The 26,749-nt window shown below is 40.5% G+C and overlaps 1 protein-coding gene across 3 annotated transcripts in view; it reads right to left on the bottom strand.

Moving 5' to 3' along the window:
• Cped1 (cadherin like and PC-esterase domain containing 1) overlaps positions 1 to 26,749 on the bottom strand; it is a 274,567-nt gene that overhangs the window by 161,330 nt on the left and 86,488 nt on the right. For all 3 annotated transcript variants that reach the window (XM_052721212.1, XM_052721210.1, XM_052721211.1), the window contains 2 exons: positions 7,430 to 7,562; positions 4,281 to 4,449 (listed from right to left, as the gene is read on the bottom strand). In XM_052721212.1, the coding sequence (XP_052577172.1) occupies positions 4,281 to 4,449; positions 7,430 to 7,562 (302 nt within the window). The remainder of the gene's footprint in view (positions 1 to 4,280; positions 4,450 to 7,429; positions 7,563 to 26,749) is intronic.

Here is a 26,749-nt window from a genome sequence, read left to right as displayed (position 1 = left end):
ATGACAAAAAATGGAAAAGAAAAAATAGTGAATAAAGCTTGAAAACATAAAGAAGACTGATGCCTATGGACTTAGCTTCAGGGAAAGCATAAATAAAACTATTACAGAAAACTCGTTACTTCTGGGGTCATTTCCACTGTGGTAGGTGGAGCGGCTGTTTTATATGTAAAAAAAATGGAGGGGGGGGGCTGAAAACGCCTTTGAAATGACCAGAATAGTTAAGATCTTGGGTTTCCTTTCAAGATAGAAACTAGGATAGATAAAACGAGTCAGAGGCATGGGTTTGGCTTCCAAAGAACAAGATTCAAAAGCCTCTGTGAAAGGCATTCTGAAAGCAATTTTGGGTTGGCTGGGCCTGTCATGGCCATGGACAGGGAAGATGAACATGAGGGAGTTGCATGTGTATGAGGGAGTTTCTGGAGGCCACATGAGAGGATCATCTAAACTTTAAATTTTCAGGGGAAGAACTAAGATTTTCCTCCTGCCTCCTCTCTGTGATTTTCCCCTCATACTGTTGTTCCTCCTTCTGAAGGATGCTGAGTGCAGACCCAGGATTTATGGATAACGACCTGCTCAAGTGGGTAGTTGAGGTGTGTGGGATGTCCAATCATATGTGACCCTCTACCCCATTTACTCTCAAACCCCAAATGTCCCTGCTGTGAAGAGACACCATGACCAAGGCAACTTATAAAGAAAAGCACTTAATTCGGGGCTTGCTTACAGTTTCAGAGAGTTAGTCCATGGTCATCATGCATGGGAAAAGCACAACTACCTCAACAAAAACGTAACAAGCTGACTAATACATACCATGCAGTAAAACTGTAATTGAATATAACCACGACTAATGCATTCCAGGAAGTAATCAAAGGGGAAGTAAAATGAAAAATAGAAGAGAAATTACCAACAGTATGAAGAGCAACTGCAGTAAGAAACTAATAAAAGTAAAACTCAAGGGATACCAGCATATGTTATATATACAAATTTGAAGATACGACTAAACTGTCTTGTAAGCAAATGCTTCCAGAAAGCACACGAAGAGACAGAAAATATGAGAAAGTATAAACAGTAAGAACAGAGGGCTGTCCATAGCTCAGCAGGCAATGGCCACCAAATCTGATGGTCTGTGTTTGAACCCTAAGACGCACTGTGGAAGGAGACAGCTGACTCATGAAAGGTTTCTTTTGACTCACAAGTATGTCATGGACTATGGGTCCATACCACACATAGCCATGCACACTTATATCATCATCATTACCATCATCATCATCATCATCATCATCATCATCACCATCATCATCACCATCGTCAGCATCACCATCATCATCATCTTACAGGACCAGTGAAATGGCTCAGCAGATAAAAGCACTGCACAGGCCTGGCAATCTGAGTTCTCTCCCTTGAGCTCACGTAAAGGTAGGAGGGGAGAACCAACTCCTGAAAGTTGTCCTCTGCCTCAGCGTGTGCACGGCCACACACTCATGAGTCTGAGAGTGTGTGTGTGCACATGAGTGCTACACACACACACACACACATACACACACACACACACACACACACACACACACACACACACACGAAGGCCAAAAAGAGTAGAAACAGAAAGATCAAAATTTAGCCAACAGAAAAAGGAAGGAAAAGAAGTCAGTGAGAAAAACATTTCAGGAGTCATTGAGCAATAGCTGGCCTGATGGAGAATGTCTGCAGTCCTAACTTCTAGATGCCGATGCAGGAGGACCACAAGTTAGACTGAGAGTCTGTCTCAAAATGAATAAGTAAATAAATATCACGATAGAAAAATAAACATGACTGGATTCATTAAACTAATGGTGACTGCTGTATATTACATACATTAAGAATGATAACTTTCAAAGTTGGAGAATATTTGAGCCCTACAATGAAATATGGGAAACTGTGGTTTTAGTGAAATAAAAGGAAAATACACTAAGCAACAAGGTAGATAGAAGGGGAGAACCCTCCAAAGCCGCCTGTGTGTGCTTGAACTGCCCCACTCACCCGCTGCCCTCTGAAATGTGAGCTCTTCATTCCCACATCTTTGCCTTCAGATAGAACCACACTACTGACTTTCTTGGTCTGTGCTTAAATATGTGTTACATTTGTGAATAGTAACATGTAACATGATTCTTAACATAACTAAGGACTGTGAATCTCATCTGTCTATGCCCAACCTCCACTATTTGGTTAAACCATATGAAGTTGTAAAATGTTTGTTTTGGTCAAAATGGTTAAAAATCAGCAGTTGGATTTAGTTTAGATCAATAGAAAGGGGAAATGGGAACAACCGTGGCATGAGGAGCTACTGTGACGAAGGAGCATTCTGGAATAAACCAGCTTGGACTCTGTCCTTTCAAGATTCCCAGAAAACCACAGACTTATTAACTTGAGTTCAGATGACTATTTGAAGGTTAAAAGAAGCAAGTTTAAGGACTTGGGCCATCAATCTGCTTCCGTAGAATGTGAGCTACGTCTGGGACTACAGAATACCTACAGCTATTACTAGGTCAGTGAGTTTTCATTACCATATTTAAATGAACAATTGAAGTGTCCTCCTCACTGGAACACTTCCCAGAGTTCAGAGTGTAATTGACATAATGCAAATTCAGAAAAAGAAATCATCCAGTCACTTTTGAACCTCATGGCACTGTGCATTCATCTAGTTCTTCCCATTTTCTCCTGCAAGCACTCTGAACAATGATTTTCTGGAAAATCAAAGTTTCCTTAAATTCTATCCAATGTGTTCTCAGAAAACTTACTTTGAACCAAGTTAACCTGGGCTACATCTTTTTTTTTTAAACTTTCTTTTTATTTATTCTTTGTGTCTTTTACATCATGCTTCCTGATCCCACCCATCTCCCTCCCCCACCAAAATAAACAAAATAAAATTTAAAAGAAAAAAGGAGGAAAAAAAGGAAGAAGGGGAAAATTTCATCATGGAAGCTGCAGTGTGATACAGTGAGCCACACAGTAAACCCCCTTTAGCCTTACATTTTTACATGTAGGCGTTCATGGCTAAGATTCATTGGTCTGGTTCGAGGCCCCTGGTCTCTGTTATATCTTTTATGCTGGGCCCTCACTGGGACTCTTCCTGGACATTCTGTTGCTGCCCTGTGTCATGGAGATCCTGTAGCCCTGCGTCTGAGGGACTGGCCACCTTACCCTGAGCAGATCACAGATGGGGTAAATGTTGGGAAGGGCCAACAAATAACCCTGGTTCTGGGCATGGGTGGTGCAGAGTTGATCAGCCCTCCACTTTACCCTGTCTTCTCCACCACCAAGGTGGGATCTCCAGCTCTGCTTGGTGATGTGAATGTTGCTCTGTATGCTGTGAATGTGTTGCTCTGATTGGTTGGTAAATAAAATGCTGATTGGCCAGTAGCCAGGCAGGAAGTGTAGGCGAGATAAGCAGATAAGGAGAATTCTGGGAAGAAGAAGGCTGAGTCGGGGGAGATGGCAGCCCACTGTCCAGGGCACACAGGTAAAGCCACGGAACATGTGGCAACATAGAAATTAACAGAAATGGGCTGAGTTTAAATGTAAGAGTTTAAAAGTCAGTGGTAGGCCTGAGCTAATGGCCAAGAAGTTATAAATAATATTAAGCCTCTGTGTGATTATTTTATAAGCAGGCCATGGGACCGCAGGGCCTAGGCAGGACAAGAGAAACTTCTAGCCACAGCCTGGGCTCCCTCATATAACACAACTTTTTGGAGGTATTGGTGAGCTTTTCCTGCAAATGCCTTCATTATCTTTGATAGCAATGCTTACAATATTGGGCACGCTTGAGGGCTTTTCTTCTCACCCGACAGATACATGTCAGTATCGAGCTTACTAAAGAGGATGCAGAATGTGTATAGACAATATTATATTTTCATTTGTTACATTGACTATATATATATATATATATATATATATATATATATATATATATATATATATTTTTTTTTTTTTTTCTTAAATGGAAAGTTAGGAAAAACAGAGAACAGGCAAGAACTAGCTGGTTAATAGGTCAAAGAACTAACTAAAATGACGGGTTGAGGAGAGAAAAAAATAGGATGCAGCCCTCGTGATCCATAGTGAAATAAGTTGTTTCCAGCTTATTTTTGCACTTGCACATACTAAATAAAAATCTCTGCTTACAGCAATAAAAAAATGCAATCTTTATTCAAAGGGACTTGATAGCCATAAAGGTCGGAGAATGGCAGCCCAACCCATTTTACTTATCTTCAGTGAACTGTATGAAATAACAGCTTCAGTCGGATTTTTACCTTGACAGTGAAGCGTTTCTTCTTTGGTGGGCTCCACACGGTGCCCGTTGAATGAATGAACGCACGCAAAGGCCTTAAGGAGGTCACCAACACATAGGCTTTAAGAATCACAGAGAGCTCTTCTGCCCTGAAGACTGCTTCATGGGGAGCAAGGACTGTAGTCTGATTCCTTGAAAAAAAAAGTAAAGTAAAATAACACAGTACTACATTAAGAATTGAGTATGCAATGTGTGAGTGCATGACCTAAAGCGTCGTAATTCCTCGCCTTGGAGCCCAGCCTTCCTGTGTGGATTTCCTGAAACAATTGCAGCTGTGGATTATCCTCTCACCACCAGGGGGTGCCCCGGCACAGAGATACGTGATCAAATGGGTAGCAGTCTCTGCACTGGAAGACCGAATTGAAGGATTTTCCCCTAAAGGAAAAACAGTGCTTACAATAAGGTTTAAAGATTTCTGAAAATTAAATTAGTCACACTACCTGTGACGTCAGATTCATGAGACTGTGACTCCAGAAGTGAATACATGAATCTGGGTGAGAAGCCCGCCCCGCCCCCTCAACCTCCCTGCTTGCTTTGGTGATTTCTCTTCTGTTTGTGCAAAGACAGTGAATTGTTTGACAGCAGACAGGCCATCAAGAACATTCTAGAATACTTCAATTACCTCACATCTACCTGACAAACACCCCATCATTCCTGATAATTAATGGCCAACTTAAAGGCCAGATGTGAAGAAATCAACAAATAATACTAGTTTCTTGTCTTGTGTTAAAACAAACACACTTCCATCATAAATTTTACCAAAATATGTGATTATTTGCTTTTCTGTGCCATGTCTAAATGTCAAGTATCTAAGTGTAACTGATAATATGTAGCTTGTGCTTATGACAACTGTGGAAGTTAAAATATAATGCAGAAGCCGCAATATGATTTCTCAATAAGTACTATTAAATGTTGAAACATTATCTAGTAATCATATAATTAGATGAGGCACACTCAGTTATGTCTTGGGTGACATAACTAAAATATGTTTTTCCCTGTGATTTACATACATTCTAAAATCCTTTACCTGGAACGTGTAGAATCCAGGAGGAAAGGACCATTGTTGGGTGTGGGGGGAGGAAGACAGATCTGAAGAAGGGAGGGTAGTTAATGTAGGTGAGATGAAGGAGAAGGGGGGATATGTGGAGGGAGGTTTAAATGGGGAGAGGTATGGGAGGGAAGGGCAGAAGAGGAGGCTGGGAGAGGGAGAACTAACCAGAGGATGTTCAGACAAGCTATATGGAAACCTACTATTTCATAAACATCATATATATGTACTTTTTCCATGTAAGAAAATAAGAGTTTCATGAGAAGCACCCTAAGCCAGAGATGGTGCCCCTTCCAGAAGCTACAGATGGCAAAAGAAAAAGCCCAGTGAAGTTGGAATACTTTCCCTAGAGTTCTTGATCAGTAGTGTCTCAGAGATCTCCCAAATGATACAGGCTGTTGCTATTGCTCTTGGTTGCCCACCAGAACCTGATGGTAAGACTCTATTGCCAAATCCACCACACACTTGGGTCACAGGACATGGTAAATCAAGTTGGTATTGACCTCCCTACTGGCCAGCTTTTGTAGCACAGGATAGTACTATATGTAGGTTCCTGGGGCACGGGGAAGTCATCAAAAGTCCGACCCAATTGTGAACCTTGTGAACTATAATAATAACGTGGATGGCAAAATATGCCACAGTTAGAACAGTGGTATAACTGTTATGGGGTAAGCAAGCACTTTTTGCTTGAACTTATGGCATGTTCCACAGGAGGAAATGGGTGTTTAGTACTGTAAATCTGGCTAAGACTCTGCCTGGAGCACTCACAGACTCCAGGGTTAAACCTACTAATATTTTGTTCAATGGACATATTATCAAACTGCTTTCTAAAAACCTATTCCTATATCTGTAGACTAGTGCAGCTCTTGGTCCTCGTCAGAGAAGTTTCTTTCTACAACAGACAGTGGTTAATGCAGAAGCTCACAACTTATCGAAGTGCAGAAGAGAAGTGTCAATGGAGTGCTCAGCTCTAAACAGAACATCTGTAGCCCCCACCCCATGGAAGAGGGGGCAGAAGGACTGTAAGAACCAGAGGTCAGGGAGGACCTGCCTGAAACTACTTCATTCATGAATTCACAGCAGCTGTGCTTGCCTTCACTAGATCTTCACAAGATCAAGCCATTCAATGGTTGAAGATGAAGCAGGAAGGGTCTGACAAGCCCCATCCCTAACTGAGGAGCTGATGGTAGTTGATGGCTTATGGGGGAATCAGATTCCTTTAAGAATGTGGCCCCTGATAGGTTGGTCAAGCTCCAGTGGCCCATCCAGCTCCATACCCATAACTATGTAGGTAGTAGAAATTTAACCTGGTGGTTATTTAAAGAAGGAGGAGGAGGAGGAAGAAGAGAAGGAGGAGGAGGAGGAGAAGGGGGAGGAGGAGGAGGAGGAGGAGGAGGAGGAGGAGGAGGAGAAGAAGAAGAAGAAGAAGAAGAAGAAGAAGAAGAAGAAGAAGAAGAAGAAGAAGAAGAAGGAGAGAAAGCGGCATAAAGTTGGGGAGGTGGTTGATGGATCTGAGAGGAGTCAGGAGGAAGAGAAGGGAGAGAATAAGATAAAAATTCTTTGTACAAAATTCTCAAGGAATTAATACAAATATTGTATTAAAAACATCCTTCCCTGAAAATACCTTGGACAATGTGATACCTTTTCTTAGATAGCAGGAGTCATAAAAATTTAATAGCTAAGAAAAATCCATTCAGCCATACTCAAAGACTAAAGCAATGTCATGTGGGTATAAAATAGAAGTTAAATTTTTATAGTTTTACATTGTCAAGGTTCTAAATTCAATTTACATTAATATAACTTACTAGCTAAGAGTCCAATTTACCTAAATGTTTATTCTACAGCAGCAGAAATTTGAATTAGTCTAGGAAAAAGTCAATGATGACATTCCTCTTTAAGACACAATAACTGAACGTTCTTGTGAATGGGGCTTAACAATTCATTAATTGGCAACCTCCCCCTTCTGCCCCATCCCAGCACCCAAGCTCTCAGATCTGATTTCCAGTTTTTTTCTTGCTTCCTACAATATATGCTGGATAGAATATTCAACATGTTCATCTTACAACTGTTCGCGTTTCCAGTCCCGTGGTTCCCACACATGTGGCTTGGCTCCTTTTGAGAGGTGACTGGAAGCACTCAGCTGTGACTGCGTCCCCTGATCCAGGCACACAGAGGGACTCACTGGAAGTTGCAATTCTGAAAAGAGTCACAAGCAAAACACAGTCATTGTTTCTGGTTCCTCCTGGAATTGCTTCCAAATTAGATCATGCTGTGTCAAAAGGTGAGGGTCCCATCCCTCCATTCTGAAGCCAGACTAGATCTATGAAGTAAGAATGCATGATCAGGAGATGGGAACATGAGGGATCATGTTGGGAGGTAGATGGAGGGGGAGAGCACTGAAAGAGAGGACTGGAAAGACAGGGGGCATTTTGGGGTCAGGTAGAAACCTGATCCAAGGGAATCTCCCAGGAATCTACAAGGATGGCCCCAGCTAAAACTCCTAGCAGTAGTGGATATGTAGCCTGAACTGGCCACCTCCTGTGACCAGGTAAGACTTCCAGTGGAGAGATTGGGACACGAACCCAGCCATAACCTTTGACCTACAGTCTGTCCTGCCTGTCAGATGTTCTGGGGTAAGGGTGGTGCAGAGATTCTGAGAGTGGCCAACCAATGACTGGTCCAGCCTGAGACCCATGCCATGAGAGTGAGCCCATCCCTGACACGGCCTGGAGTGCCAGGACCCAGAGGCTGGATGGCCCAGAGACCTAGGATAGAACCAAACAGGCCTGGAGAAAAAAAATGTCAATGGAATGATGCCTAACAATATTCTGCTATATGCATAGATTTGGGCCTACCCAGTTGGTACCAGACAGGGTTCATCCAATCACTGATAGCAACAGATACAGAGACCCACAGCCAAACATTAGGCTGAGCCCAGGGAATTCTGCTGAAGAGAGGGAGGAAGGATTACAGGAGCCAGAGGGGTCAAGGACGTTATAAGAAAACCCTCAGAATCAACTAAGCTGGCTCATAGGAGCTCACAGAGACTGAACCAACAACCAAGGAACCTGCATGGGACCAACCTAGTCCCTCTACATATATGTGACAGTTGTGTAGCTTGGTCCACTTGTGAGACTCCTAACAGTGGGAGCAGGGGGCTGTCCCTAATGCTTTGGCTGGCTTTGGGGTACCTATGCCTCATACTGGGTTGCCTTGCCCAGCCTTGATACAAGGGGAGGTGGTTAGTCCTATCACAACTTGGTATGCCATGTTTGGTTGATATCCATGGGAGGCCTGCCCCTTTCTGAGACTCATTCCGTGAGAGTGAGCCCATTCCTACCACTGCCTAGAGTGCTAGGACCCAGAGGCTGGATGGCCCACAGACCTAGGAGGGAATGAGAGGAGAGAAGGGAGGGGAAATTGAGATTGGGATGTAAAATAAATAAATAATCTAATCAATAAAAAAAAGAATGCATGGTCAGAGAGGTTTTTGTTTTGGAGTCTTTTGTTTTTGTTTTTGGTTTGTTTTTGTTTTTTTTTAACCACAGACCAGGAAGGAAAACAACTGTAATAATTGGTTCTCAATTTTCTTGCTCAGAAAGGAAGGCAGATACCATATTTCTAACCATCCAACCCCAAGCTGACCTCTATCCACACTGCTAAGGGACGCTCTGACACTAATGGAAAGGTAGCTGTATGAGCTGTTTGTGGAGTGAATAGCACTCAGAAAACAAGTGGATTTCCTGACAATGCATTGCTTCATATACTTAAGTAGGTTATGCCTTGAAAACTTCACAAGGGTCCTAAACTATTTCAGAAAGGTTTTAGTTACACAAATGAAGGACAGCAACAATGTCTTACTTCAGAACAGTTATACCAATATGTTTAAAAAGAGAAAACATTAGATAAACTTAGTAAGAATTCCTGGAAGTTACAGAAAGCTACAAAATATATATTTTTAAAAATGGCTTCTGCCATCAAAAGTGACACCAACTGTTGAAATCCACAGAAGCACAGGAGGTCAGAAGCATTTTATTTATTCTAAAACATAAATGAATACAACTGAGATAAATACCAGTGTTCCTATACTAATGTATATATTTAGGTATTTGTTTTTTTAAATTATACAGCAGAGACATCCTAATGGCCTATGCCTGGTTTATTTCTCAATTTTATATAGAATTACTCATACACACTTCTCAGTGGCTTATAGTATTCCCTTAAATAATATATATGATTAATTAGGATATTCTTCTCTACTGTGCACTTATTGTTGAAATATTTTTCCTTTGTAATTTTAACAACATTGTGATGAACATTCTCATACAACTATTTTGGTGCACCTGTATAAGCTTATCCAAATTCTTCTAGGCATGCAAAATTACCAAGTTAATGGATAAATGCATTGTAAATTTGTTAGGCATTATCAAATTGCTTTTTAAAACACTTATCCTAATTTCCACTCTATCCAAGAGTGTAGGGGAGTTGTTGTTTTACTCCCAGGTCACAATTTTTGAGTCAAATAATTTATCCAGCTCTCAAAATGGAATAAAGCCTTTATATTGCTTTTCCTTTTGTGCAATTCCATCAATACTAACATAGTCTAATTTAAAACATTACACTCTTAAGTAAAAGTCACAGAAGTGGAGCTGTTTGATATATTCCCATGTCTCATTATTTAGCACAGTGTGACTTTGTGCAAAGAAGTCCTGATAACCTATTAGTAAGGCTTCCCTAGTAATGAAGTTCCATGTGTTATAACAATGGAATTGGAATTATTCAAATTGCTTTGGTTTTGAAGTTGACGATTGAAAAGCCATAGGAGACCATCTCTTTCCTTGGAAATCACAACCTTGAATTTTGTCATTGTGTTTGTGTGTGCGCCATGATGTGTGTGGCGGTCAGAGAACAACTTATGGGAGCTGTTTTTCCACCATGTGTGTGGGTCCCGGGGACTGAACTCAGGTAGCCAGGCTTGCAAGCGAGTGCCCTTATCTACTGAGCCATCTCCCTGGCCTGGAAATCACAATTGTGAAAAGATTGAGACAGGAGCCAGGTATATAGCCTCGTGGTAGAGCATGAAGTCAGCATGTACATGACCTTGGGTGCAATCATCTCCTATGGAGGGGGAAAAATAAAATGCTGACTAAATCCTTCAACCTTGTAAAAGGCAAGGAAATGTTCTCAATTAAAATTTCACTAAATATACATATTTGTCAGAAGTTATTACTAGGGAAAATTGTATCTCTGCAAAGAGCTTATTTGTAACTTTCCTTAATGTGATATGAGACAGTGTCATTGACTCCGACGTCCCCAGCCACAAGAAGCCCAGTATTTGAAGTCTAATCACAGCTGACTTTGGAGATGCTAGACACAGCCTATTTTTACTGGGCTAATATCTCAATAGTACCAGAAGAAAAAGATAGAGAAAGAAAAGAGCAAAGAACTTTGTCCCCCTTTTCTGGTTTACTTCAAGTATTGGAGTGAAGTGTGATCCTAATTAGTCTTATCAATAAAAAACAGGAGTCAAATATCAGGTTAATAACCTAAAAGATCAGAGAAACGGAGCAGCCACTAGTGACTTCTTACCTCTCCGGATGCTCAGACCAAATGGGGACCGTAATCCTGTCTCCACCTGCTTCACATTCCTGTCTCCACCTCCCTATTGTGCTGGGATTAAAGGCTTGAGACTCCCAAGTGCTGTGATCAAAGGTGTGAGCCTCCCAAGTGCTGGGATCAAAGGTGTGAGCCTCTACCACCTCCACCTGGCCTCTGTGGTTAACTAGTGAATAGCTCTGCCCTCTGATCTCCAGGCACGCTTTATTTGATAGAACACAAAATATCATACAACATTGGAGCTGGAATGATGCTGGAAGAGTTGATGTGAGAATTGACAAGAATGATAAGGGTTTTCCATTAATCCCTAAAATTGTGATGGGACAATGGAATTTAATACTGAGTAAATGAAGTTTATAGTAATTTATATTTATACATAAGTTGATAAACTCCAGGCTTCCACTACATTATTTCAGACTTGCTGATAGTTACATTTTATGATTCCCCCCACCAAAAAACAAACAACAACAAAACGTTTGTAATTAGCTACACCTTGATATCTAAATTGCCTCCTATTTTATTTGAGTATGGGGGAAAAGGAACAGACATAAACTTCATTAATATGTAGAAAATGCAGTTGTATTTCATGGAAATGTTATAAATGATTGTGGACATTTTTAATTATCCTAAGTTATATAATAGAATTGAATATTTGTGGGGAGGTATCTTCTTAGATCTTTTATTGGACATATCCATCCAAGGTTCTTACAATAAGTCTGTCAACTCGCTCCCTCCCTGGATTACCCACCTCCCTCCTAATCTCTAGACACATTCAGAAAGCCTAGAATTCTCCTCATAGTAATGCTGAAAGTAGCTTCTGTTTTTTTTGAAGGAATTGAGACCCTGTCACATGGGTAGTATTCCAAATAACTCCCTAAGTCATTGGCATTGGATAGTGGCAATATTTCAGAAGCAATTAAATGTGCAGTGCCTAGCATGCATCCATTAGGTTTTCTTGACCACAGTATGAAGACAGAGTGAATATTAGATTCAGAAGTAGAATACTATCTAGTGAGTCCTGCTGTGCTTTTATTTACTGCCTACTCTTAGCTTGTTGCAGAGAGCACCAAAGCCTGTAAGCATGCCAGTCACCTGGAGTCAAACTGGAGCATCTGTTAGGTGTGCACCAAGACTGCCTTCCTCATGCCTTTTAATGTCTGGTAGAACGTGTCCCAGTGCCTGCTGACTGGGGTGCTGTTACATGAATAAGAATACTGAGGCAGAAGTAAGGGACCCGGCTTTGGATTTTTGTTCTTGTCAATCAGTACTGGGCTTGTGACACTGGCTAGGAGTCTTCTAGAGTCTAGAATGTGATTCCCATGAGTTGTCTAAACTCTTCACAATACTAAAACACAGTGTTGACCCACACCAGGTGCTCCAGTTAGCAATGAGATGATCAACCTGTGGTTACAAGCCAAAATGTTACCCCAATGAAATAAAAAACAAACTTCCTTTGGTTATTAATTCCTCCTGCTCTGTCTAGTGTGTAATTATGTACAGCACAGGTAAAGACTAAAACACTGGAAAACACATGTACTGGAAAAAATTAGCTGCCGATTTTCTGGTGTATTTGATTTAATGCTTTTCCCCAAAGCTAGTAATTAATATGAAAGTAATAGCAAAAGTATAATTATGTTTCACAAATGTTTGGATGTTGTCTTGCATTTCTTATTAAGAAACTAAATATAGTGTTTTGTATTTTAAATTTACAGTGAAGATAAAAGTCTTTGATTAGCAATTAATAATGATTTGAGATTAGAAGTACAAATAAGTATAGTTAGAAGAATATTAGTTGCTGCTCCTGCCTTAGGGCATTGACAAGTCATAATGCTTAACTTAACTATGAAAATACAACCTAAAAACTCACATGCATCACAAATATGACTTCAGAAATGCAGAAGCTGAAGTTGTAGCTAGGAATAATTTCTACTGCAGTCCCCAAGCAAAGACTACTGATATAGGGCACAGATATTTCCAAGGCAAGAAAGATAGGCAACAAATTTTCTCCCCTGATCCTGAGCTCTAGCTAGCACCCACGGCCAAGTAAATCACACTAAAGTAGGCTGGAACAGACAGTCTTCAGGAGAAAGGCCTAGAGTGAGCTGCAGGGGCAAATGGAGATGATCCAATGCAAATACCACACTTGGAAAAAAGGAGCCATGTCCCCAGTCTGCTCAGCCATATGTACCTGGGTTCACATATAGGAAAAGAATGAAAGAAGAGAAATTGTGTCTTGATTTACATAGGAGAGCAGGTGATGGCTTCAACTGAACCATATGAAATTGCCCTTTATTGGGTCAAAAACAGTCGAATATTGGTCAAATATCAGCAATAGCACAATGGTAAACCCAATGCTTCTTTCACTATATCTTGGGACCTACTGGATAAAAACTGAGAATGTATAATCAGGTAAGATTGAGTGCTTAGGCTCAGGGAACGTTGTGGAAGAGTAGACAGAAAGATCCTAAGAGTCAGAGGTCAGGGAAGACCTGGGGAAAATGGTATCTTCTGATCACGATAGGACTGCTGTACTCATATGGTTCCCTGCATAAGACCTGTGCAATTTCAAGTCATTTGGTTCATTCAGTCATTCCAGGAATGCTGATTCCAACATGAATGCTGGAGGCCCCATGAGCCTCTACCCCCAATCAAGGGGCAATTAATAGTTGATGGATGCTAGGGGAAGGAGAGCTGGTTTTCCTTAAGTGTGGCCCAGATAGGTCTACCATGCTCTAGTGGGTAGCCCCGAACTCGTGGGTTTATGGGCAACACGGGTTGGACAGAGTGGTAGTTGGAAGTTCGGGGACTGAAAGTAAATCCAGGAGAAGTGGAGGGAGTATGATTAAAATACATTGTATGAACATGTACAAATATCAAAGAATAAATATATTAAAATAAAAATAAAGACTAGCATTGTAGCAAGAGCATATAATCATACTATCTGCAAGAGAAAGTACCTATAGTTTGAATGCCTATGGATAAGAAAGGGGTGACCCTGAAATCACTCATAAGTGTTTGGCATCTTCCTTGAAAGCAATGGAGACACAGTCCAAGTCTTCTATAAGTCAAGAAACATCTTCACTTCTCAATCTGTTCCAGTCTTTGAATGATGATGAAAAATCACAGCCACAAAGCATGGTGAATACAGAACAAATGTTTGCTGAATGGGTAACTAGATAATTAGGGTCATTTACAAGTTTAGTTTTCTTGATGTGGGATACCAAGTTGCCATTCTTGAGACATGGTAAATGTGACTTAAGGGGAAGTTAAGTGATGAGAGCCCATTGGCCAAAACAGAAATGCCATCTTGCTGTGAAGTTAATGTATTACATTAATCATGAGCGTGTCATAGGACCAACCAGCTGTGCTTCTGTTTGCGTGAGGCCCAATGGCCTTATGGGAAAGAGAGTACAGATGAACCGTCTTTAGCCACCACCCCCTAAAAAGGTACTTGAGGAATATTAGCTATCCTTTCAGCTCTTCAGCAGAGTAGAAAAGAGTAAGGGACACATCCACATCCACAGGTGGGTCGAGTTCATAAAATGAGCAAGTCATTTGCCATTAGAGCGGAGGGCTTCTGTGCAGGGAAGGTAGTCTCACTTCACAGAACTAGAAGCTCTACAGGGGCAGGGGCTCTCTTGTCTTAGTTTGCTTGTTTATACATTCTTCCTCCATTGTCTGTCTACTGCTAGACACAGGCTGGCACTAAATATAGGATCAAATAAATATATGCTTAATAAGTGAACTAAAGTTTCTTCTTACTCAAACCAGCAGACATGTATGGATTGGTCATAGGGGATGTATTGGCTGTTTTTGTGTGTCAACTTGAGACAAGCTAGAGTCATCAGAGAGGAAGGAGCCTCAGCTGAGGGAATGCCTCCATGAGATCCAGCTGTAACGCATTATCTCAATTAGTGATCAATGAAGAAGTGCCCCATGGTGGATGATGCCATCCCTGGGCTGCTGGTTCCAAGGATGTAAGCAGCTCCCCTCCATGGCCTCTGCGTCAGCTCCTGCCTCCAGGTTCCAGCCCTGGTTGAGTTTCTGTTCTGACTTCCTCCAATGATGGACTATGATCTAGAAGTATAAGCCAAATAATCCCTTTCCTCCCCAACTTGCGTTTTGATCATGCTGTTTCATTACAGCCATAGAAGCCCTAAATAAGATGGGATGAAAAAGAAACACAGAAACGATAAGAGAATAAGCAAGCCAGTATCTGGAAAGCTTTACATAAGTTGTATGCTACTAACCTGCTATTGCCCGGACTTAAGAGATACGTTTAAAATGGAGAGCATGGTTTTACTTCTCTACTGCAATGTGGACTTTCTAAGATTGGGATGTATGTTATCTATACCAAGGTGCTGCAAAAACAGCACCCAGGCAGCCTCACTAAGGGGACAAAGGTCAACAACTCAGAGACCAGATATCTAAGGCCAAGCAGTGTACTAACAGTAAAGAACTATGCACTCCACAGAGATCACAGGAAGTTACAGAAAGAGTCATTTGCAGATGGCTGAGAGGGAGGTTATACACAGGGATACCATGGATGGGCTTAACTTAGGACTAAAGTTTCACATTTTATCAAACAGATGGACCTTAGGGCTGAGAAGACATAAGTGAAGCCAATCAACATGCATATTCCTATTTGTCCAACATGTTAGTGAGTTGTCACTAACCAATAATTCCAAACAATTTTTACAAATAAGATTACAAATTATATTTTTAAAATAGTGTTTGTTAATGAATTAATTGGTGTGGTTAAGATTCAATTCCTTAGCCTTTCTAAGTTCAGTGTCTTTATCAAAAAATAACAATAGGAGTTTGGGGAGATGGATGAGAGGTTAAGAGAACTAGGTACTCTTGCAGAGGACCCAGGTTCAATTTCCAGCATCCGCAAGGTTGCCCTCAACTGCTGTACCTCCATACCAGGGAATGCAATGCCTTCTTCTGACTTCCACAGGCACCAGGCACATACATAGCTCGTGTATATACATACAGGCAAAATACTCATATGCAAAATAAAATAAAAATCACTTTTTAAAAGTAGTAATAAAAATGATCTACTTACCGGAATGGCAACATAATTAAATACAAAATTCCCTTAAAGTGCTTTGCACAGAATTTGCATATAGTAAATGCTCAAAAATCACTAAACTGGGACTGAAGAGCTGAGTCAGCAGTTAAGAGCTGGAACTTCTCTTGCAGACAACATGAGTTCAGCTCTTAGCACCAATATCAGGAGGTTCACAACTGCCTATAACTCCTTATCGAAGGGTACGAAATGCCTTGGCCTCTACAGGAACTGCATCCACACTCACATTCACATAACTCACACACACACACACACACACACACACACACACACACACACACACACACACCGAGTATTTAAAAACATAATAAATAGCTACATTGGTGAGAAATTATTGTTCCCAAAAATCTTAGAAATCTCTAACTTTGAAAACCACAAAGTACAGCTAAAATATTATTTCTTTCTATCTTATTCTATACTCAGATGCTTTCCATTACTGGTCACTATCAGTCAAAGGCCAATCTGTTAACTCTTTCATGTGATTATTTTATTTGCTTGTTTTTATTTTTTTGAGGTCTCGCTACAATGCTGGCTATCCCCAAACTCAATATATAGACTAGGCTGGCCTCAAACTCAGAGATCTCCCTGCCTCTGCCTCTCAAGTGCTGGGATTAGAGGCATGTGCCATCATCCCCAGGTTTGATTATTTATTTATTTACTTATTTATTTATATGTACGTGATAAGCATTCATGTGTTGTTTGCAGGTGCCCACAGAAACCAGAAGGGGTCACTGGATCCCCTGGAGTTGGAGTTACTATAGGAGCCTGTGGGAGACCAGCTCCAACCTGCTCTTACCTATGGAAGGGTTCTTGGGAGAAGGAGAGAGGAATGAGAAAATAACAGATGGAAAGATAGACCTAAATGATGAGGAGAAAGACAGAGACACAGGATAGCTTTGGCAGGGCCTGGGTCAATACCCAACAACCCAGAGCTTTATTCAAAAGGGGTTTTTATAATATGCCAAGGGGAGAGGCAAAAGACCTCTCTCTCCCTTGCAAGACCAAAGCACACCATACAGCCAAGTGTAGACCCTTCCAAACACTTGGTATGCAGTTGTTTTTGTTATATGTACTTCCCATCTTGCTGTTATGATGCTAAGGGCAGATGATAGATGATTAAGACTCACATGAGTGAGTCTCTCCTTCTCCCAAGAACCCTTCCATAGGTAAGAGCAGGTTGGAGCTGGTCTCCCACAGCCTCCTGTGGTCCTAAGCAAGGAAGGAGTTCATTTACTGTCCTGTTTAATTTATTTAAAGGAATTTTCTATTAGGTTCTAATCCTGTGTTAGATCATGAATGGAGTAAGGTTAGAACTGACCTCTTATCATATCTGAGTTTACTTCTCTGTACTTCCTTCAAATAATCTCCTTATGCATCCCTGCTGGGTAAAGCAAGCTCAGATTCTCTGACCCTGAGTAATTTGGACTCCACAAGTTACAGGATATTTTAAGCTGGTCAACATGGGTTCTTGGGAACTGAATTTCAGTCCTGTTCGAGAACAGCAAGCACTCTGAACTGCTGAGCCATCTCTCAGGACTCATGTGAGTCTTAATCATCTATCATCTGCCCTTAGCATCATAACAGCAAAATGGGAAGTACATATAAAAAAAACAACTGCATGCAATCAACTGATACTCATGAGTAGATCATGAAGATGTGCACCCTGTTCTTTCCTCAGTAAGGTTTAGCCTCCTGTGGTCCTAAGCAAGGAAGGAGTTCATTTACTGTCCTGTTTAACTTATTTAAAGGAATTTTCTATTAGGTTCTAATCCTGTGTTAGATCATGAATGGAGTAAGGTTAGAACTGACCTCTTATCATATCTGAGTTTACTTCTCTGTACTTCGTTCAAAGAAAACATCCCTGCAAACAACACAGATCTCAACGGAAGTAACTTCTAAGTGGGTTCATAGCAAAGCTTCCTAGACAACTGCAGGTTGTTCCTGGGATTTTGTACACTCCAAATGCACCGAGTCCTTAACAAATCCTCATTTTCGTTTTATGAAAATAGCATTGTCCAAAGGGTCTTTGAAGGAATGAATATAGCAAACAAACAAAGGTATTATTAGGACATATTTCTGGTCTCATTAGGGCAACTCACAGGTAATTTCTCATGATCTGAAATCAACTGCATCACTGTGTGTGTGATGGCCACCATAACTTCCTCTTGACAGCCTCAGATGTCTTCCATGTGATGTTATCAGAAAAGGGCATGCCATACCACAAATACACACCATACAAAACTTTAATATCACACTGTGTGGGGAGGAAAAAGCAGAGCATGCACTCTGTTACAGGGAATGAGATGTAATCCATGTCCTGAGGTAAGTGGAGACACAGTTTGACCTGTAAAAATGACCAGCTCAATGACATAGCAATGCGCTCTGAAGGAGTAGACATTGTACAAAATCCCCACCAACTTACCAATCCATCAATCACATGCCTATCAAGCGTTCAGCAAATGCAAGCTGTAAGTGCCCTTCATTCAGATCTTTTTCAGTGGAAGTGTCAAAGTCACACAGTTCTACAAAACTAATTTTCCCCATGGACTCCTCTATGTTTTGACCATGACAACATAAGAACCTTGAATTCCACTCATTTTCCTTGGTAATAAAAGCTGTGTCTAGACTACCACTTCAATTTTCTTGCCCTATGATTTCACTGCAATGACCAAACAGCATGAAAGATTGTTTTATTACTTTATGGCAGCTTAATTTTCCTTTGATGTTTTTCTACATGAATTTTCCAGGGGACAAGAAATTTTTTAAAAAGGAAAATGCTTGACTACTCCAGCAAGGCCCAAGATGAATAATTTAGTATAAATTAATGAGCATCATTAATAACAATTTGAAACACAGCTTCCAACAAATATTAATACATAAGAGTCCAATAAATATGACAATAAAGTAGATGCCTAAATCCACCTGCTCTAAAAGAAGTTAATCACTTTATTAAAGCAAACCATTTCCCTCAGGACACATTTTCTGGAATAAACCATGAAACAGTACTGATTTAATTGCATCAGAATAATTAATGGATTACTAGAATCTTCAACAGTAACTATAAATTCTTTTGAAGTGTAGTGTAGTCAATCATAATTTAAGTATATGATACAAACATTGGGGATAATGGTTGCTATTTGAATGAAGCCAGGCATTAACATGGTCTTGAATGGCAAATCCACAGGGCATTTCACTGTCGTTTTTACATCATATTTTAGTTACAGTGTCACTATTAAGTTGCTTCTCTATATGTTGTTTGCAAATAAAGGTATTATATTAGAGCCAAGTTTTTAATGGTATCAAGATTTTCATAATTTATAAATCCCAGGATAAGATAAAAATATAGAAGATGCAGAAACTCGCAACAGTTGGCTCAATGAAGTCTCCTGGGCAGTAGAGACTTGGCCACTAGAAATAGGCCACTAGCATGGGAGCACTCCAGGAAGGCAAACAAACACAGAATTACTGAACTATCTTATCCTGAGGTTCCTTCCGGGCAATCAACCAGCGGTGTGACTGGAATCTGCAGGGGTCAGGTTGGACTGTTTACCATTGGAAAACGGGTCGTTTCTAACAGACCTAAGAGAGGAGGACATGAGACAGAAGCCAGCTACACCCTAGCCTGACTTCCAGAAATGGGGTCTTAGTTTTCAACCATAGCTAGTGAAAAGGATCATTATTAGCCTAGCACTTCTGCTATTTTGTGTCTTGTAAATCACTAAAGAATTAACTAAATTCAGTGATCCAAAAGTAGAGGTAGCTGCTCCTAAAAAGGTGATAATTAGGCAGTCCAGAAATCCAAAGTCTTTCCTTGCTAATCTGAATTGTAACCTCTGATTCCATAAGGAATTAAGCTAAGTAATGAAGTTCAAATAACTATCTCTCCAAGGCTGCTTTTCAAATCTTCCTCAGAAACTTTTCATCTCTTGTACTGGCAAGATAGTATTTATACTGATTTATAATATATGTATATTATATATACATATGTATAATATATAATATACATATATTACACTTAATTGTAATATATGTATATGTAGTTTTGGAATCAATATCCATAGAGTTGGCACATCTAAAGCCTGGCTTTCAGGCTTAGTTTGTCTTTTGTGGTCCTGGGGTCCCTTGCATGCTTGTCAAACACTCTATAACTGAACTACACCCCAGCCTTCTTTTTCACTTTTTATTTTGAGACAAGGTCTTACTAAGTTGCTTAAACCGGCCTTAGACTCCCCCTGTAGCACAGGTTAACCTGGACGTTATGATCTTCCTTCCTCCTCGGCCTCCTGAGCAGCTAGGATTCCAGGAAACACTGCATATTTGCATGTCCCTTGTGCTACTTTTCCACTGTCAACTTGACACAAGCCAGAGTCTTTGGGGAAGAGAGAACTTCAACTGAAGAACTGCCTTGATCAGACTGGCTTGTAAGTGGGGCAGTGTCTTGATTGCTAAGGGATGTAAGAGGGTCCAGCTCACAGGCTGTACCATTCCTAGGCAGGTGGGTGTAGGCTTTTTTTTTTTTTTAAGAAATGTAGATGAGCACAGTAAAGGAACAAGCGAGTAGCAGCTTTTGCCCATGGTCTTGCTTCAATTCCTACCTCCAGGTTTCTGCTTGAGTTCCTGTCCTGACTTCCCTCATTGATGGACTGTGACCGGAAGTGTAAGCTATGTGAACCCTTTTCTTTCCTAAGCTGTCTTTGGTCACTGTAGTTTCCATAGCAACAGAAAATAAAGCAAACTGGAACACCCCTGTATAGCAACCCCAGACGTGAACTTTCCTTGTTTTAAACTGCTACTTGGATTACTGAGAAAAAGCTGATAGTAAAAGGCCATTTGTATTTTGCTATTTATTTTTAAATACATTAAGTATCTTAAAGAAAATACTTGTGGCACTCAATATTGTTCCAGGCATCTTCAATAAGTTAGGGTTGTACAGTCACTGATTTAAAAGTCCAGTAGCCCCAGTCATCAGAAAACCATTCAACATTATTTTTGGTCCCAATAGATTCTGACCAACAGATTCTTGACATTTCTCTGTTTAGAAGTAACAGAAAGAATTCAAGATAACAGGTAGCAAAGAAAAAACAAAAACAAAAAAAAGTGGGAGTTTTCTTCTTTTCCTCCCTCGTCTAATGAAGGAATCATGCTGATTTGCAAGCTAAACCTTTATTGTGCATTCTTGGCTTAATGAACAAAAAACAAATCGATTACTCTAAAGGTGAGCTGGCAAGGAAAGAGTGGACAAAAGTCCACTGAAGAGAGTGAGTGGGAAAACAGTGCTTTGGTGAACTAGAGGAAGCTAGCTAGAAAATAAGAGGTTCACAAATGAAGAATTTGGCAGAAATTTGTGTTGTTGTGATGAGGGCCATTGAGACAGTTCAGTACGGAAAGGTGCTTGATACCAAGTAGAAAGACCTGGGTTCAGTCCTTGGAACCTGCAAAGTTGAAGAGCATTAACTCCACTGGGTTGTCCTCTGACCTCCACATGTGTACCACAGCTTGCCCCTCCCCTAAGTCAATCAATCAGTTAATCAATCAATTAACGAATAAATGTTGTGGGTTGAGTAATATTAAGTCTGCCTTTTGAATCATTTTTTTCTTCAACACTACCACCTTGCAAAGATAAACGATTTTAAAAATCCAACTACTCCACAATGCCTTTGGAACTAGAGGTGATGTTGTAGCGACTGTTTTACTTTCCTTGCCTAATCAACACGCTGCTCAGCTTTCTCAAAGGGTAATTTTGGCCTGGCTGCCCTGCCACACTGGCTCAGTCGCCTGTGGCTAGAGTCAAGTTCCATAGCCTAAGTGGGCTTGGAGTGTTCTTCCCAAGAAGAGTTGAGGGTCACTAGCAGGCCAGCAAAATTGGGTTTAGAAAAAAAAAAAAAAAGCACATGAAGTTTCTGTAAGGATTCTAACATACAAGCATGCTCATTCCATTTCATGGATGTAGAGTGAAAAGTGACAGAAGTTCTCGGCCACCACTATCCATCAGATGATCTGCAGTTCAGGTTCTTGACATTGCTTCAGAGTTACTTGCCCAGCCTCCCGGTGGTTCTGAACCTTCCTAATACTGTGACCCTTTAATACAGTTCCTCATGTTGTGCTGACCCCCAACCATAAAATTATTTTTGTTGCTACTTCACAACTGTAATTTTGCTACTGTTATGAATCATAATGCAAATATCTGTGTTTTCGGATGATTTTGGGTGACTCCTATGAAAGGGTCATTCGATCCTTGAAGGGTCCCAACCCCCAGGTTGAGAACTGTGGCTGGGGCTGCTGCTGGTTTCTCTCAGAGGGTGACTCTTTACTTGGCATTTTGTCCATCCCTCAATCTAACTTTTCTTTCCAAAATCACTTATAAAACTTCTTAGTAAACTTTTGTCCTGGGAGTCTGACATTAAGGCATGTATTTCTGACTAGATTTTTCTTTTAAATTGATTTGAAACACTAGAGGTTTCTTGCTTTCCAGTTCTGCTTTCAACTGTGAGCCAATGATGAAGGGTTTTCACCCGCCAACAGTTTAAAATGTTGTTTCAATGGCTCCCACACAGTAAACGCCCCTATTAAAATCTGTCCAACAGGTAACAGTTCCCTTAATTAGGATCTTGGCATCTTGGCATTGTACCCTTTCACTCTTGGTCTATGTGGACTTAACAATACATTGTGTAATTGGAAACTTTTAAATATCTTTTTGTGGGTTGTGCCTTGCATTTTATAGCCTGCTATGAATATAGTTGTAAGTTCTTTTCCCTTAAATGACACAACACGGTTCTAAAAGTGGCTGTTGACTGACCCACGCTGGGTGGAGAGGAAAGATAAAGAAACTGAAACGTTTGCAAAACATGGAACAGAAGATGAATGAACAGATCCAGTTTACTTAAACACACCATCTTTCTCCTCTTCTTAGTAATTCTATTTAGAGTCAGAGTAAACATTCCTGTGTCTGCAATATTTGGAACACTGGGTCATAAATAGTGATGGCTTCATATATGAAAGATAAATAGAGCCGTGTATCTCAACTCTGTTCTAAAGAAAAATTTCAGGTGCAGTTGTGACACTGTTAAAATTCAATGGTATTAAGCGTACCTAATTCTAACCTCAAAAAGGGGGGAAAGAGAAGAGAAGAGGAGAGGAGAGGAGAGTAGAGGAGAGAGAAGTGAGGGGGGGGCACCTATTTCCCAACTTCCCCTCCCCTCTTTGCAGTCTACAGTCAAGGAGAGATGGTGAGATGCCATCTGGTCGTTGTTTAATGAGTAGTGGAGTGTGTGGAATGAGTCTATTCCACTAGCACGCCAATGAGTGTGGGCTTGACTTGAAGAGCTGTGAGTGACGTCTACCAGCAAGGAATCATCCTTAAGTTAAAATGAGTGGGTAGCAAGCGAAGTACCACAGAGCAGGATGACATAAAAGAAAAGGGCAGCTTTCGATACCATGTTTTATATTCCATTGACTACTTCTTTCTAAGGCAGTGGTTCTCAAGCTTCCTAATGCTATAGCCCTTTAATACAGTTCAAGTTGTGGTGACCCCAACTATAAAATTATTTTTGTTGCTACTTTATAACTGCAATTTTGCTACTGTTATGAATCGTAATGTAAATATTTTTGGAGACAGAGATTTGGCAAGGGGGTCATGACCCATAGGTTGAGAAACACTGCAAGCAAGCAAGCAGGTAAGCAAAAATAATATGCAAAGACCCATGGGTTTATTCTCTCACTCTCAACTGTGAATGTGATGTTTAAGTTCCTGACTTGACTTCCCCACAATATGAACTGTAACCTTGAATTGTAAGCCAAATAAACCTTCTCCTCCCATGTGCTGCTTTTGATCAACAGCATAGAAATTTTTTATTTTTATCAAAAATTTTTATGATAGCAAGGGGAATAAAACTAGACCACTGTGGTAGTTTCAATAAGACTTGCCCCCAAAGGCTCATTTGTTTGAATGCTTAGACACCAGGGAGTGGAACTGTTTGAGAGGACTAGAAGGATTAGGAGGTGTGGCCTTGTTGGAGGAAATGTGTCGTTGGGGAGGGGGGTGAGCTGTGAGGTTTCAAAAGCCCACTCCACTCTATCTGCTTGTGGAACAGGATGTAGCTCTCAGCTACTTCTCCAGGGTCATGAGTGCTGTCATGATGATAATAGACTAACACTCTGAAACTGTAAGCAAGTCCCCAATTAAATGCTTTCTTTTAGAGTTGTCTTGATCATAGTGTCTCTTCACAGCAATAGAACACTGACCAACCAACTTCTAAGCAAGTTATTGAAAAACATCGTATTTAATGCCTATAATGTTCTCATTCTGCAATATAACATTAAGTATTCCAATTTGAATACATGAACCCAGTCTATCCTCCTAAAAATGCTACGCTGGGAATGCATGATATAGGTCCATAATTCCAGCATTCAGAAGGCAGGGGCAAGAAGTTTCTTGCAAGTTCAAGGCCACTGTAGTCCATATAATGAACTCAGGCCAGACAGGGGTACATGGTAAGATCCTGTCTAGAAAGCAATAACAACAAAAACCTCCACAAAAATAAAAAACGTTATTGTCCCCTTATTTTAGATAGAAAATTAAAGCACGAGAAGGTGAGAAACTCACCCAGATGGGATTTGCACATAAGGAGTCTGGTTCTGAGTTCACACACTGCTTTCCTGTAGCAGCTTGTAATCAAGTTCAAGCAAACTCCAACTCTAAAAATGATTTCCACAAACCATTAATTCCACCAAATCACATATTTCCTATAAAACATAATCTGGCTCCACTCATATACATTAGTCCACCTTCTCACATCTGTGCTTTACAAACCAGTTGAGCAGCACAATCAGCTAATTCTAAAAGCCACCATAGACTCCTCCAATGAAAGCCAGAAAAACAAAGATGTCAAGGCAACTGATTCTGGGATCTTTATAAGCAGCCCAGTAAGGTGATGCCACTATACTCTAGAAGCCCAGATCTGAAGCTGGTGTCTCTTATATGACTCACCCATGGGCCCAAGTATGTGACTACAGTATGAACTTCGCCATGGTAGGCTTTCCTTTTGTCCAAGGGAGCTAGTTAGTGAGAGCTTGGTGAGTTGAGTCTAGCGTAGACACATGAAAAAAGGGGTAACAGAGAAAAGGATGAAGGGGATTCCATAAGGGAGCTTACTAGTTCAGAGTGAATACTGGACTCCTTGCTCTCCCAAGGCTAGCTGTTCTGATCTTGCAGTTGAGTTTCCTATCAAAGCAGGAACAGCACAAAACAAAACGATCTCTGTAAACACACGTTGCTCTGCTTAATCACAGATACTGATGAGCACTAAATCAAGAGATTAATTATGTTCGCTGATGAAATAATTAAAGCAGGATGAGTAGATAAATGTAATTTATTAGTCCCAGACATAATAGTTTCTTCCAAATAGATGCTTCCTTAGTTTGGTTATTATAATCAGATTAAAAATGCAGTGTAATAGAATGGTAGAATGATATGGATCTAAACACAAATGTATCCACTCCATAAATAATTATGTGAGGCTAAAGAAGGACTAGATACAGTCAGTATCTGATGTATAAGCAAAAATTTAATGTTACCTAATGTTATTATTTTAGGGTAACTTATCTATAAAATTATCCTGGGATATGAATCCTTATAAAGTTTCACCAAATTATCTCTAAAATAAGCCTCATAATAATAATTTCTACTAACTCTGCTTGGTGGCTGTGCTTAAATCTCCAACTTAAAGTCACAATAAATTGCCCATTTTTCTCATATATATGTACATATATGTGACACGGATGTGTGTGTGGAAAGAAACTGAAAGCCTTTTTCAGTTTTCCTCTACAAATCAGTTTGTGGGCATCTTGAACAATACACAAACAATATCTTATGTGATAGTTTGAATGAGAATGGTCCCCATATGCTCATGTGTTTGAATGGTTAGTCCCCAGTTAGTGGATCTGTTTGGGAAGGATTAGGGGGTGTGGCCCTATTGGAGGTGTGTCACTAGGGGTGGGCTTTGAGGTTTCAAAAGCCCATGCCTGGCCAGTATCTCTCTTTCTGTCTCTCTTCCTGCCTGTGGATCAGGATGTAAGCTCTCAGCACCACACCTGTCTGTGTGCTGCTGTGCTCCAGCCATGATGATCATTGACTAACCTGATGTTGTCAGCCAGTCCCAATTAAATGCTTTATTCTATAAGTTGCCTGGGTTGTGGTGCCTCCTCCCAGCAATAGAACAGTAACTAAGACACCTTATATACAACAAGAACAGATTTATAATAGAGCTTGTCATACAAAGCATTTTTACAATAACTGTGTGAAGACGGAACAGTTCTATAAAATTGTTCCCACTTTATAAGTCTAAAAGAGAGGCAAATTACTATTTTACCCAGACTCGCTTAGCAGCTGAACGAACCATAAATGAAGCATCTTCCCCTGGACTCCTGGCTTGTGACTCCCTATGGGTTAGAATTCCTGTCACTGTTTACATCCTCACAGAAAAGGTCAAGACAGACAGACAGACCACAACAGCCCCCTCCCTTAAGATGGGCGAATTCCTTGCTTTGTCCTTTTGAGGAAAGTGACCCCTTGGAGTGCTGCATATGTGCATATGAACTGACTTATGTAAGCAAGCTGCTTTAGTAAAAATGACTGCCGAGAAAAGAGAACTTTTCCATATCACCACTAGATGGTGCT

This window comes from Peromyscus californicus, unplaced genomic scaffold (assembly GCF_007827085.1).
Source record: "Peromyscus californicus insignis strain IS unplaced genomic scaffold, ASM782708v3 Scaffold_6__1_contigs__length_162567912, whole genome shotgun sequence".
In the NCBI taxonomy this organism is placed as follows: Eukaryota; Metazoa; Chordata; class Mammalia; order Rodentia; family Cricetidae; genus Peromyscus; species Peromyscus californicus.
Note: the sequence above shows the minus strand (reverse complement) of the source record. Positions and strands in the feature narration are given on the sequence as shown.